Source organism: Diceros bicornis, chromosome 1 (genome assembly GCF_020826845.1).
Source record: "Diceros bicornis minor isolate mBicDic1 chromosome 1, mDicBic1.mat.cur, whole genome shotgun sequence".
NCBI lineage: Eukaryota > Metazoa > Chordata > Mammalia > Perissodactyla > Rhinocerotidae > Diceros > Diceros bicornis.
The window spans coordinates 6,933,876-6,947,474 of NC_080740.1; the positions used below are offsets into that span (position 1 = coordinate 6,933,876).

The 13,599-nt window shown below is 36.7% G+C and overlaps 1 protein-coding gene across 1 annotated transcript in view; it reads right to left on the bottom strand.

The window, feature by feature from the left end:
* Positions 1–831: 831 nt before the first annotated feature.
* The window catches only part of AP3B1 (adaptor related protein complex 3 subunit beta 1), a 254,331-nt gene continuing 241,563 nt past the window's right edge, over positions 832–13,599 (bottom strand). The window contains exons 26-27 of the mRNA XM_058567328.1: positions 13,225–13,363; positions 832–1,559 (exon numbers count right to left, since the gene is read on the bottom strand). Coding sequence (XP_058423311.1) covers positions 1,406–1,559; positions 13,225–13,363 — 293 coding nt within the window. The 3' untranslated portion in view covers positions 832–1,405. The remainder of the gene's footprint in view (positions 1,560–13,224; positions 13,364–13,599) is intronic.

Genomic DNA, 13,599 nt, shown 5'->3' on the forward strand with positions numbered 1-13,599 from the left:
ATGAGCTTGAACATTTAAATAGTTTTTCCACAGTCCATTTTGTTCTTCTAATATGTTCCAAGAATGTTTCATTCCATATTATTTTTTTACCCTTTATATGTGTTCTACAGTGTTTCAATCAATGTATATTCTCTTTCTTTTCAATCAATGTATATTCTCTTTCTTTTTACTGCTCAAAAATCATTATGTGGCTCTTTACGAAAGGAACTGACTAGCATATATTATCTTAAAGCCTATTACCTTATATCAGAAAGGTGAATAAAATTTCAACTGGTTCTAAAAAGGTACAAAAGTCTTAGAAAAGAAGTTTTCTGATTATAGAATAATTTTAATAAAAACAGTAACTTGCCTGAGTTAGCGAATAAAATAAACACTCCAAGGAAAAATGCTATTATGTTGCTCACGTAACTAGTTTTTAAAATTTCTACAATTAAGTTTATACTAGTTAGTTTCCAAAGCGTTTCAGTCCACCAAAGTTGGGCATCAAGATCTGTAAAGGAACAACGAGCTTCAAAGAATTTATTCAGCAGGTGTAATAGGTCTTGTAATCAGATCTCTATTAATAGATTAAAATTGCATGGAAAGAGATGTTTTATTTTGCAACATGAAGATTTTTGTTGTTGTTATTAAATATACCAAGTTTATCTTAGCGTTAACTACTCTATAACACAATTAGAAAATCTACCTGGTTTGAAAGTAGTTTTTCTTTCACTAACTAAACCCCATTACTTCTTTAGAGAATATAACATTCAAAATACTTTAGAATAAAGAAACCTCAGCACATGAACTTCAGGATTATAAACAGTTTCTCATTAAAAATGCAAAGACAAATGCTATTCATATGCTAGTTTATTTATCTTATTCTTCAGAGACAATTTCATGATGACTCTTGTCAATAACTAATTATAATATCAGGAAATTCACAGAACAAAATTTTGCAGAGATCTTGTTTTTGCATTTAATTCTAAAAAGTATATTATCCCATTTTCACATATCAAGCAGAGAGGCCATTTAGACTATTTCTAGGCTAATTTTTGCTTACTGTGGGAGGGAAGGTGATTTCCAGTGAACTTTACATATCCAATTCATGTCCATCGTTGTTAAGAAAGAGAGGAAGACAAGAGGCTGGAAGGAGCAGCAGGACAGAGCAAATGCCACATGGATTCCAGAGTTGAGATAACTGACAGTAAAATGTATGTTCTTTGGTTAGCAAAGCGAAAAGGGGGAAAGGATTGCGTACATGATAGATACACACTAGCATTCTAAAGCAGGAGACAAGAATGTCAAGAGTGTGTTCTTCCCCTACGGCCAGATGGAAGGGCTATTATTAGAAATGAAAGGCAGCGGCAGAGGGTGCCAGGCACTTCTGCTGTGTGCCAGATCCCCAAGTCCAGATGCGAGCAGGTTACCCCTGGGACAGGACAGGCTTCAGCTCCCGCAGCAGAACAGAACCAATCACAGTTTTCTCAGTGTTTATGATCAGCCGTGCTGTAGAGCCCTCCTTCAGTTCCACTGTGACTAGCATCAATGACCCACTGTGCACAGTTTTAGCTGCAAACCTGGAAACAAAAAAAAAGACAGACCTTTTATCATGAGGCTGGGAAAAAAGGAGACAGCATAAATTCAAATAGGTTTAAAATAACTCTTTTTTCTCAATAATTTATTGCAGGTTCCCTACTGCCAAAAACCCAAAGCCAAGCATTCTTTTGAAAAATTAATAAACTGCCCAGCACCATGCTTACCACAAGCAGGTAATTTTCCTGTTCTGCATCTTTAGAACAGAACAGGAAAAAGAAGTCTATTTTACTTATTAGTTTGAACAGTAGACGCATGTGAAGAATTCTCCATAAGTATATATTTGGGAATCATTCATTCACTTGATATTTCACATTTCACCATGCATAGGGCCATTTAAAATAAACCACTATATTTTTATTTTTAAAACATGTTAAGAAAAAGTACCTTTCTCAAAGAGCTTGGAATTTTAATTCCTCATATCTGAAAATGATTATGCAAGAAGTTAGATAATTTTATGTACACTATAAAACTCTTAAGTTTCAATGAATTCATGCACGTTAAGATATTCAAATTCACTCCCTAACATTGATGATGACGCGTAACAAAATCATGTGACCGCCAAGTGCAACACCACGTGCCCTCTTTTTTTATTTTTTTAATGTTTAGAACATGAGATCCTTCCTTTTGCTTTACAATATAATAGAGGAAACTTGAGGTCTAAGGCTCCATTACTAAATTCCAAGACATGAAGAACCTACTAATTACATGGAATTAAAAGCAAAACTAGCCTTTTAAGCACTGCAATTGACTGAAAAGCCGTTGGAGGCACAATGAACTTCTGTCAATCCTGCTAATTCCTTCTGCACGCACAGTTGAGCCCCCGGGACCTGCACGAAGAGGACAGTACCCTCCTAGGCCTCCATTTTTCACTTGGGGCGTGTTCCGTGCATTTTGGAGGGGAGGGGGTTTGATTACAGGGATGACTGGAGAAAGACAAAGTTGCTGCACATGAGCTTTTGAAAACACTAACAAGTGTAGAGCAGGTCTGTGACCTGCTGTGACCCCACTTTGCAGGGCCGATCCCCTTTCCCCTTTCTGTGCGACACGTGTCTGAATCTGAGCCATCTGCCTCAATTTGCGCAACATCTTCAGCCACAATGGCACCCAGTTAGCCCTGACAACAGCTCACAATACATAAAAATAAAACTGCCGGGCTGACAGCCCGCTGCAGACTATTCAAGAGCAAACCAACTGGTCAGTGTCTCGTGTCTGACAATCAGCATGGGCCTTGCACAGAGCCCACAGCGTCCCTGGGGATCTGTCTAATTACCATCAACATAAAAGAGGGAGTTTATCAGGAGACACTCAGAAAAACTTCACTCCCGACTTAATTAAAATATTAGCCACTTAAGCAGGAAGCAGACTCTCTTTAAATGAAAAGTAATTTCTTTTTTGAGTTTTTTTTTAAAAATGGCATCAAGATCTCATAACACATTAGATTCTTTTCTTTTTTTGAAACCTAACAAGCCATTTTTGGCCTAAATAGAATCATGAAAATCAGTTTTCCAACAATAATTAGAGTAATGCATCAAAAGCAAAACAAATATGCTAATTTTACTAAATTAAAACTATTATCAACACTTTTAAGCTGTGTTTTAAAATGTTAGCTAATAGTAATGGTAAAGTACGTTAGAAACCTTCCCAGTCATTTGCATGCTCTCTGCAAACACGAAAGCTGCTCTCTCCAAACAGGCTGAAGACTTGTAAGGAAGCTGATACAGCAGTTTTTCTACTGAGAGAAGCAAAGTAAGTAACCAGTTCAGGAATAGAAATCATACCAAGGTTTTAAAAAGGTTTCAGAAAGCTCTTAACATACACATCCATCTGCTCTTCGGTCGTCCACACAGGAGACTAGGAACTGGGGACCTCAACTGCATCTCTGAGAGGACAACGAGATCACCAGCCCCAAATGACCCCTCTTTTCTATCACCCCTTTCAGGTTTATGCATTTCTTTTGTCTGAATTTTCGAGGTTCTTCTGCTTCATAGGAGAATTCTATTAAACCATGTCACCAAACGATACGAGGTGGCTCTACCATCCCACTCATTTATGCAAAGTTCCCCACAGATTTGGTCATCACCAAATCTTCATTTAGCAAATATCTCAACGTGGACCCTATTTCTGATAGGGTTATAATTATGTAAACGATAGTCTTCTTAGTCCCTTTATTTACTTAACACTTGTGCCCTGAGATCACAGAGAAGAAGATGACGTCTGGATCAGAACACAAAAGCACTGTTGTTTGAATTTCAGGAATGCACAGCCCCAAGGCACATTTTATCTCCTTTCCATTAAAAACTTACAGTTGATGTTACAATAATACAAACTCACCAAACACAAATGTCAATATGTTTACAGAGATTAAAATTAGTGTCTTGGACGTGTTTTTGAAATCCTATTACCACAAAATTCTCAATATTGTAAAGAATAGGAGCATGAGAGAAAAGAGGCATTTGCTCACACTGTAGTGGAAACACGCTAAGCCAATGGTCCTCACAATAAAATCTGTTAGCTGGTGTCAAAGCTACTGCCTTTTAACTAGGTCTCTGCGTTCTAGGGGCACAAATGGGGGAAGCGATGTCTTAAAGCAGAAGACCAGAAGATCAGATGTTCTGACATTCTCATTTCACAGCTCAAAAAGGATGTATTTAATTGGAACACAGCATAATTACAATTGGTTTGTTTTGGTCCATGGAAAGCAAAAGCCACCCCCCAAAATTTATTAATCATTTAACTCCCGAACAGGTTATGCTTTAATATACATTTAAAAGATAGTTATGGGCCGGCCCCGTGGCTTAGTGGTTAAGTGAGTGTGCTCCACTGCTGGCGACCCGGGTTCGGATCCCGGGCTCGCACCGACGCGCTGCTTCTCTGGCCATGCTGAGGCCACATCCCACATACAGCAACTAGAAGGATGTGCAGCTATGACACACAACTATCTACTGGGGCTTTGGGGGGAAAAAATAAATAAAATCTTAAAAAAAAAAAATAAATAAATAAATAAAAGATAGTTATGGAAAGAGTACTAGTTAATAAACAACAATTAGCTAGCTTTTGGATGTAAGAAACATTGATTATAAATACAGCTTGGGTCAAATACTTATATACTAAATTTAATGGCTGACATCAGAATCTCTGTATTTGGCCTCAAACCGAGATTACACTCTGATAAGGTTTTTTCAGGAGGCATGTGAAGTTTCCGATCATTAGAATGATAACAGCAGCTACCACTGATTAAGTGCTCTGTGCAGTGGGTACGCAGTACTTCACGTGTGTTATTTCATTTGATTCTATGAGGCAGAGCATTTCATAGACGAGGACACTGAGGCCCACAGAAGTTGAGAAACTTGCTGAGGGACACACACCCAGTGAATGGTTGAGCAGGAATCTGAACCCAAGCTTTCTGATTCTAGACCACACACATTTCTCTCAACATGCGCAACAACGTACTCATATTGGTTTTTTATCAGTCAGATAAATCTGTAGTACTCTCTAACTCAAAGCATCTTGAATGATGCTTTGTCACAACATATTTTTAATTTCTACCTTTAAAGATTTAAAATATTTTAAACATCCCCCACCCCCCACTCCCTCAAAAGAGACCCTAGCAATGAAAAATACAAAACCTTCTTGAACGGAGCCGTAACACAAGGAGGGGACTACTGGGAGACCAACCAACCTCGGACACCAGTAACACCACAAATGAGAACACATAAGCGAATGACAGTCAAAGATGTATTGCCTATGTACGACGGGCTCCACGGTCTTAAAAGGATACTATCTAGGTATTTTTCATAATTTTTCATTTTCATTTTACCACCAAGCACTCGCTGTTCATAATCACCAACTGAGAAGGTAAGACTGTTTGAATATATCTGTATTTCATTTTATTAAATGTCTTTTTGTCTGCTATCTCTAGCAATTGACATTTATCTTTGAAGTCTATAAGAATTCTTAAGATGAAAGAAAAAGCCAAAATAAGCTAGTTGCCAAACCTAAATGACAGTATCTACCACTTTTCTAAAAAAGTTAATTTGTCTTAACTAGTGACAGAATTATGAACACAGGTCAAATAACAGCAGCAAATTTGAACAAATATATTATCTACAATACATGAACTTATTCCCTTATGCACTTAAACCACACATTTTTAGATTTTTGAGAAATTGGCTATGGACCATAAATGCTCTTTGTTAAAAGGACAATATGAATTAAAAAGTATTTATCTGAGAGGCTGCATCGATCTCCAGGGTATCCACAAAGACAAAATTTTTTACGCAGAATCATATTTGCTACACTTAATGCAACAGCTCTAAGACATGCTTTTTCTTTTCTTGGATAGTCTTCCTGGTTTCTGATTTTTCTATTCTGAGTTCAATTTTCTCATGTTTTCTGTTCTACTGGTTACCAGAGGCTGTGACAATGGCCCACTCAGGCTAAAACTTTTTTTTTCCTACTCTGTACATGAAGCCTTCAATTACTGCCTGCTGAAGCAGACAGAATCCTATTAGTAAGAAAGACGATCACAAGATGCAGTGCCCTGCCCTGGCTGTATAAAAATAATTAGCCCAAAGTTGACAAATGTGTAATGAAGTCACACAATGATTATATATAAGAAATACTGGTTTGAATGAGCCTCCTAACATCAAATACAAAAGCTTGATGATTTGGAGCATTATTTTCCAAAGGATTTAAAATGATAAATCCTTATTACCTTGGATTGATATGGTAGAACCCTTTAACAGGCTGAGAATTTGTAAGCTGTAAAAAATTCTAGTTTGTTGACACTAAAATTGTATTTTTAGGTTAAGCCCATTACACTATTAAATTAATATTGAGGAAAAAATTTACATGTGATTCAAGTTTAGAGAATTTATCCAAAGCAATGAATTTTTCCCTATTATTTTTTTAAAAATCAGCCCGCAATACCATAGTATTTTCTTTCAATATTCTGATAAGAAGAGTTAAAAACAAAAAATGAGCTACCATCATTATTTAGGACTCTCTATTTTCTATTCTAGTCCTGAGAGATGGTATAAAAAATGATTCCCCAAACTATCTGGTCCACGATACAGTCTCTTCTTTATACAGGAAAGCTAAAAAATCTGAGCTCACTTTCTCAAAGAAGGCATGAAACACTCCAGTTATTCCAGAGCCGCTTTGGTTTGTCCGTTTGGTGGGGGTGGGGGGGGGGACTGGGCTTAACAACAGAAAACCAAATAGTAAGACAAATAAACTCTTACCCCATTCTCTTTGATCCCTTACAGAATTGTCAACCCAGAAGGAAAATCATCAAGAATACCTTTCCTTCGTGTTTACATGAAAGCAGTTACATATTCCTATTAGTAAAACTGTTGCATTGTAGCATATTACCTCACAAATGGTGGAATTAAATAAAAGTTAAATAAAGAATGTTTTAAATCAGCTGTGCAGTTTGGTTATTTCTGAAAGATCCAAATATGCCGTCTGTGTGAAAACTGAGGTCCACGTTTGTTTTTCAATGAAATGCTGCTGGCAGAGCCTGCAGAGATCAAGGCAGTCAGATGAAAAAGCCGTGTCGCCCTCTAGTGGACAACCACCAGCCTGAGCAAGAACTGATTGCTAAACAGGTTCCACAAGTCGTTAGTCCTGTTTGAAATCCAAAATTTGTCATATTGTAGAAAAGACTGAAGCCTGCTATCTTTATATTAACAATTGTTTACACAAAATTCTGCTTTATGGGGCCGGCCCCGTGGCTTAGCGGTTAAGTGCGCGCGCTCCGCTGCTGGCGGCCTGGGGTTCGGATCCCAGGCGCACCGACGCACCGCTTCTCCAGCCATACTGAGGCTGTGTCCCACATACAGCAACTAGAACGATGCGCAGCTATGACATACAACTATCTACTGGGGCTTTGGGGGAAAAAATAAATAAATAAATAAAATTAAAAAAAAATTCTGCTTTATGACAGATGAAGTAAGGCGACTACAGTATCAGGACTTATAAAATTAGGGTACCCAGACACCAAACGTTAGTTTTCCATTCTGGTCCTTCAAAATTACTCAGTATTTAAATATCCCACAGTTTCCAGGGGAAAAGAAAGAAAGCAACTAATAAACAAAACCAAAAACTCAACCTAAGAACAGAGGAAAGGGAAGTAATCCAGACCTCCCAGAAGTGACTGTGCCATTCACGTGTCACTCCAGCACTGACAAAATCTGCCACAAACATCTTCAGAAAATACTGAATGCAGTAGTTACACAATACAAATATTTTTGGGTGGGAACAATAGCATACACCAGTGTTTCCCTATTAATAACTATTAAACATGTATATGATAACGATTCACTGGATGAGTTTACTTAAACAAGTTGTTCTTTACATGTACTTTAATTAAATAAAAAGATTTTTGTTTAAACTTAAAACAAATAAACCATCTTTAAATGTGCTGATAAATTTAAAAGTTGACTGCCAGATTGCCATGGATACACTGTTCCATTCACAGCACCAGACTTTCCTAATAGTTAAAGATCTAAGTGACAATTATAAAACATTTATTCTACTAAGATAGTAATTATTCATAAGTTGTATATGTTTGAAACTTGCAAATTAAAAAAGTGACAGGGTAAACAAAATCCAAACGATAATTTCAGATATACAGGGGGAAAAAAGAAATATAAGTACTGAATACAAGTTAATAATGAGAGCTGTTCTAGGGTCTTACTGAATAAGCTAAGAACTAACACAGAATCACAGGAGAGACAAGGCTTTCTCTTTTCACTCAAATACCACATTCTCCCCTTATAGGGTCAATCTGTCGTTCATGAAAGGGCAAAATGAGTAGGCAGCGTAACAACTCTTTTTAACAAGACTATTGTAGATGAATGTCAGAACTCCTGAAACTGGGTAAAAATCTGAAATGGCTGAGACTGCAGAAAGACAAACTTTCACTTAGGGCCTGAGACTGCTTCACAGACACTGCTGTCACATACTCCCATAATTAACAATACACCCTCTTGCTGGGGCACACTGGGATAGAGAGAAGAGCAAAATCAAACACCTGGTCTATTGGTATCCTTTAATGACTACTCTGTAAAAAGGAAATACATAAACATGGGGAAAATATATTCTAAAATGTGTCACGTGGCTATCATTACCTCTTGATAATTCAGGGCAGCCTCAAACCATGGATTTTGGAACATCTGCCTGTAACCACTTGGAGTACTGGCTAAAATGCAGATTCCTGGGCCCTGTCCCAGAGGTAACGAATCTGAGTTTTGCAGTGTGGGTCCCAGGAATCTGAGTTTTACACAAACTCCCACATCATTCTTTTGCACAGAAAAACCTTAGAGATGTTGGAGCTAGAGATGTTTAGCTTTCTGCTTTTTGGTCATTGTACCTTAGTCCCTTTATCGGAGCACAAGCGAGGTCAGAAGAGCCAACACACCTCAGTTTTGACGTTGCTGAATACGAATCTCCTTCATAAACCCCTGCTTGATTTCTTTCTCAGAGGAGCACGAGAAACGAACCTAGGATTCCCACCGCTAGTCTCCCGAATCTCTTCCCCTAAAACACACGAAATCTCGACCTTCTCCCTTCGCAGTCCATTCACACAATGGCTTACTGTGGTTCATTCTGCCCTTTGTATACACTTTATTTACGTATTAGTTTATTAGTACTCTCTTAAATAATACACTTTAAAACTTTGACAATGCACAGTATATCTCATATATTTTAACATGAATATATAACACAGGACATGAAGATATTCAGCTGCATATTTAATAGATGCTTGTTGATGATTTTATTTTTTTTTGCAGGGAAAGAGTCACCCTGAGCTAACATCTGTTGCCAATCTTCCTCTTTTTTTCCCCCTCCCCAAAGCCCCAATGCATGGTTTTATACCCTAATTGTAAGTCTTTTGATGATTTTTTTGATTCTCATTTCTGTATTTCCCCTTATCAAGTGGTAACCGTAATTTGGAAAATAGCAGACTAGCACAATGACCACAACTCTGTAGATCTCAATAAGATGGTTTTGCTCTCAAAGAGCAGCTTTTTCAATCAGCAAGGAAATACCACAGAAAGGAAGATAAAGTTAGGTCTTTCGTAGTATACTGGTTGGCTTTCTGATATTATCACTCATTTAGAAAATCAAAACTACATGTCATATAATCTAACAGTAGATGTGCTTTCTTCATTGATCTCTTATTAACAGTGGTTAACTATATAGGAAATGCTCCTGGTTTTTTAAGTGAATTCTATAAAACTTGTGCTCCTTTAACTGACTTTTTCTTAGTGGAGGCCACTTTATGTTGATGTGTTAGGACCCATTTTTCTACTATGCATTCAATTAAAATTTCTACTTTATATTATTACACACTTCTGCATATTGACAAAGATTCATTTTTTCTTAGCTAATTCTTATATTATTTTTCTACTTATTTTTCTACTTATATTATTTTTCTACTTATATATTTAATGTAAAAAAATTCAAATTTTGAAGAGTAGTAGGAATAAATTATTCTGAAACTAGACAACAGGAACTTTACTCATTAAATAGTCAGAAGGAATATTCTAATGCTTATTAAAAAGTTGTCTCAGAAATAAAAGATCCTGAAAAATTAAATAGAACATGGGACAACCAAGAATAATTTATTGTACTGAAATTTTTAATATCTTAACATATAATAGTCAAAATGCTTTTCATACTTGTTTTTAAAAGTAATTTTAAACCACTTGCCATTAATAAATACAAGAATGGCTTTGGTCCTACTCTTCATATCAAAAAAACAACCATCACAGAAGAATAAAGGAGTCACTCAAAAATCTCACAGGGATTTTCATTATTAGCAAGTAAATAATATATAAGCCTAGATCTATAAACTCATTAATCCCACAGGGTAATAGAATACTGATCACTATAGTTAAAAATATTAACACAATTCAAAAGCGACACTTAATTTCTGTTATTACAATGCAACCAGTAATTGCTATTTCATTTTAAATGAAATTAAAAAGGGCATTGGCACAGATTTTATTAACACTTGTTTGTTTTTGTTTTAATTGTTACTGAGAATAAAAGAATGTCAAAAAATGTTACATACGCAGGATAATAATTTTTATAAATTTCTGTATGAAAAATACAAATAACTCTGCGTTTATTACCTGCAAGCTTTCTAAAATTTAGAACATTATTATAGCCATACTTTAACCACAAAAGCAGATGTAAAACATTTTCAATTAAGTATGATGAGACTTGTGAGGCAAGTTTAGACAGCACAGCCTATTCTTAATTGTATAGAGGCATTTTATTCCCTTTTGACTCTGTGGTAACTTGGGCTCCTCCCCCAAGTTACAGAGTCAAACACCAGGCCGCTGATCAGAGGGCTGGATTAGAGCAGCGTCAGGACACTGTGGATATGTACGGGGACCATGAACAGTAAATCTGAGTGCCCCCTCCGCATTCCCAAGCCAAAGTTAAACGTTCTTAGTTGTGTATCTCCCCTGCATTAGTGTGGATAATTGAGAATTGACTATAATGTAATCATCTGAACAGGCATTAATTTCCAAACCACCGAGACAAGTTACAGGCAAACAAGGCTTTAACAAGAATTACATAACTGTGCTAAGTGTCTTTCTTAGTTTATTTTTAATACGAAGATAGCTTTCATATTATTTGGCTTTGAGAAGCCAATTGTGGCTTTTTTCTTCTAAGAAACAAAAATCTGGAAACCTGCCATTACTTTCGGAAAAGTTAAAAACCCACATACAAAACAAAACAAAAAGTAAATTAGAAGTTCCAACATAAACAATGATTGCTCTATGTCTTTTCGTACAAAAGAACATATCAAAACAGGACTGAAGTATTGCTGGACACTAGATATGTCAGGTAAAATTTCATACTGCGTAAACAAACGTTACAGCTGATGTATGACATTTTGGTGTTTAATAACTTCAGTAATTCAAAGGACCCATAAATAAAACACAAAAACTTCTGTTAAAGAAAATCACCCAGGAAAGTGAAAAGAAATATTTAAAGCAGAAAACAATTAAAACAGAAAACTCAGAACCAAAATACTTTCACTGAAAAGGCTTCTGTTCATTTTTCCCGTATTGAACAACATTAACTAACAGATAAGTTCTATTTACATGGATATATAGTCACTTTAGTATTTTATCACCACCCTGAGATAGATAGTGCTTGTCATTAGTTAAGAAATGAAAGCATCAGACCTCTTGAGCAACTTACTTGAGGACCTCTCTCTCAAAAAAAAAAAAAGCACAAAGTAAATTTTTTTTTCTTTTTTTTTTGTGAGGAAGATCAGCCCTGAGCTAACATCCATGCCAATCCTCCTCTTTTTGCTGAGGAAGACTGGCCCTGGGCTAACATCTGTGCCCATCTTCCTCCACCTTACCTGGGACGCCGCCCAGAATGGCCTGACAAGCAGTTCATGGGTGCGCGCCCCGGATCCGAACCCTGGGCCGCCAGCGGCGGAGCATGCGCACCCAACCGCTAAGCCATGGGACCGGCCCCAGGTAAATTAGTTTTTTGACTCATACATGCAGTTTTCATTATGTTATGACTAGTAAATGAAGTTAGGCAACTATGGATAATGGCGGATCAAGACTTGAATGTGAATGAGGCTCTTCTGATGTCAAGTCCAATGTTCTTCCATAGATAACACCTATTTTCATTTCAATCATCTTTCTTTTCCCTGCCACCCATTTCCAAACAGATGAGGAACTTAAAGCCCATAAGAATGTATAACTTGCCCAAGAAGACCAAGACCAATAACACAGAGCTGAGTCTAAAACCCAGACCGCCTGTAGAATCCTTTATATGCGACCTCTCTTGCCCCTCTGTTAATTTAAAAAATTGTTTTCAAAGGTCTGAAGGCATTCCCTTTGATTTTAAATTTATTTTCTCTCTCTATATAACGACAGAAGTAGGCCATTGGCAGTGGAATGGCAGAGGAATTAAAGATGGTTTGCAATGAATTCCCTTGAGCTCACAGAGGACTAAGTAACAACAGCATACTTATTGAAGGGGTAATTATTTTTATCTTTATTTTCGCTTCAAGCCACTGGCATTCATAAGAATACAAAGAAGGCAAACATATCAATCACATTTTCTGCTACCTTTAAGGACAAACGACTTGGATTTCACGCTTCAGATGCTTGGTGGGAAGATACTCCCGGTCTGAGAAATAGAGGCTGTGTCTAGCCCCATATTGGCTGTCTAGCAGCTCCTTACTACTGGAAGCTGCCTTAGTTACTCAAATTTCCCCCCTTTCAAGTAAAAAAGTCCAACTCTACTGCTTTATAAAACAGTTGTTCCTGGAAATCCACAGAATCCAGTGAAATAAGATAAATTCTCAACCATATCTCACAAACGTACCTTTACAAATCACCAAGGTATTATAAAATGTGGGCACACTATCTGTATCTTTCAGTGAAGTCCAGCATGCTAAAGATTGTGTGAAATAGTGAAGAGGGCCTTAACACAAACCAATCAATCAAACAGACCATCAGAAAAAAAGAGGAGGGGTCTATATATGTTTAGGGATTATTATTATCAAGGAAAACTACAAATTGAAAATTATATATCTGTACACGTACATTGTACACGTGTACAAGCTATTTCTACATCATGTGCTCGTGAACCTACCTGTGTATGTTATCTTGGCCAGAAGGGACGACCCCTACGTTGGCTACATTTATAACCTTCTGAAGGATCACTGAGGGAGTGAAGTTCTGTGGTGCAGCAATGATTGTAGTAGAAGTTTCATTCATTCCTGTTAGCATTCCTGTAAGAGCAAACAAAAGAAAGCTCCCTTTTACTAATTTCTTTATGGAAACTACATTAAAACAATTTTAAGATCACAGCCAAAATTTAAAAACTTTTTTCAAGAAAAGAAATACCACTTCAAGAATGTAATTTACAAGATAATTATCATAAAATTATATAGAGGAACTGCAACTGTTCCAAAATTTTTAAAAAATCCTCATTGTGTAGGAAAATGTGTAAAAATGCAGTCAAATA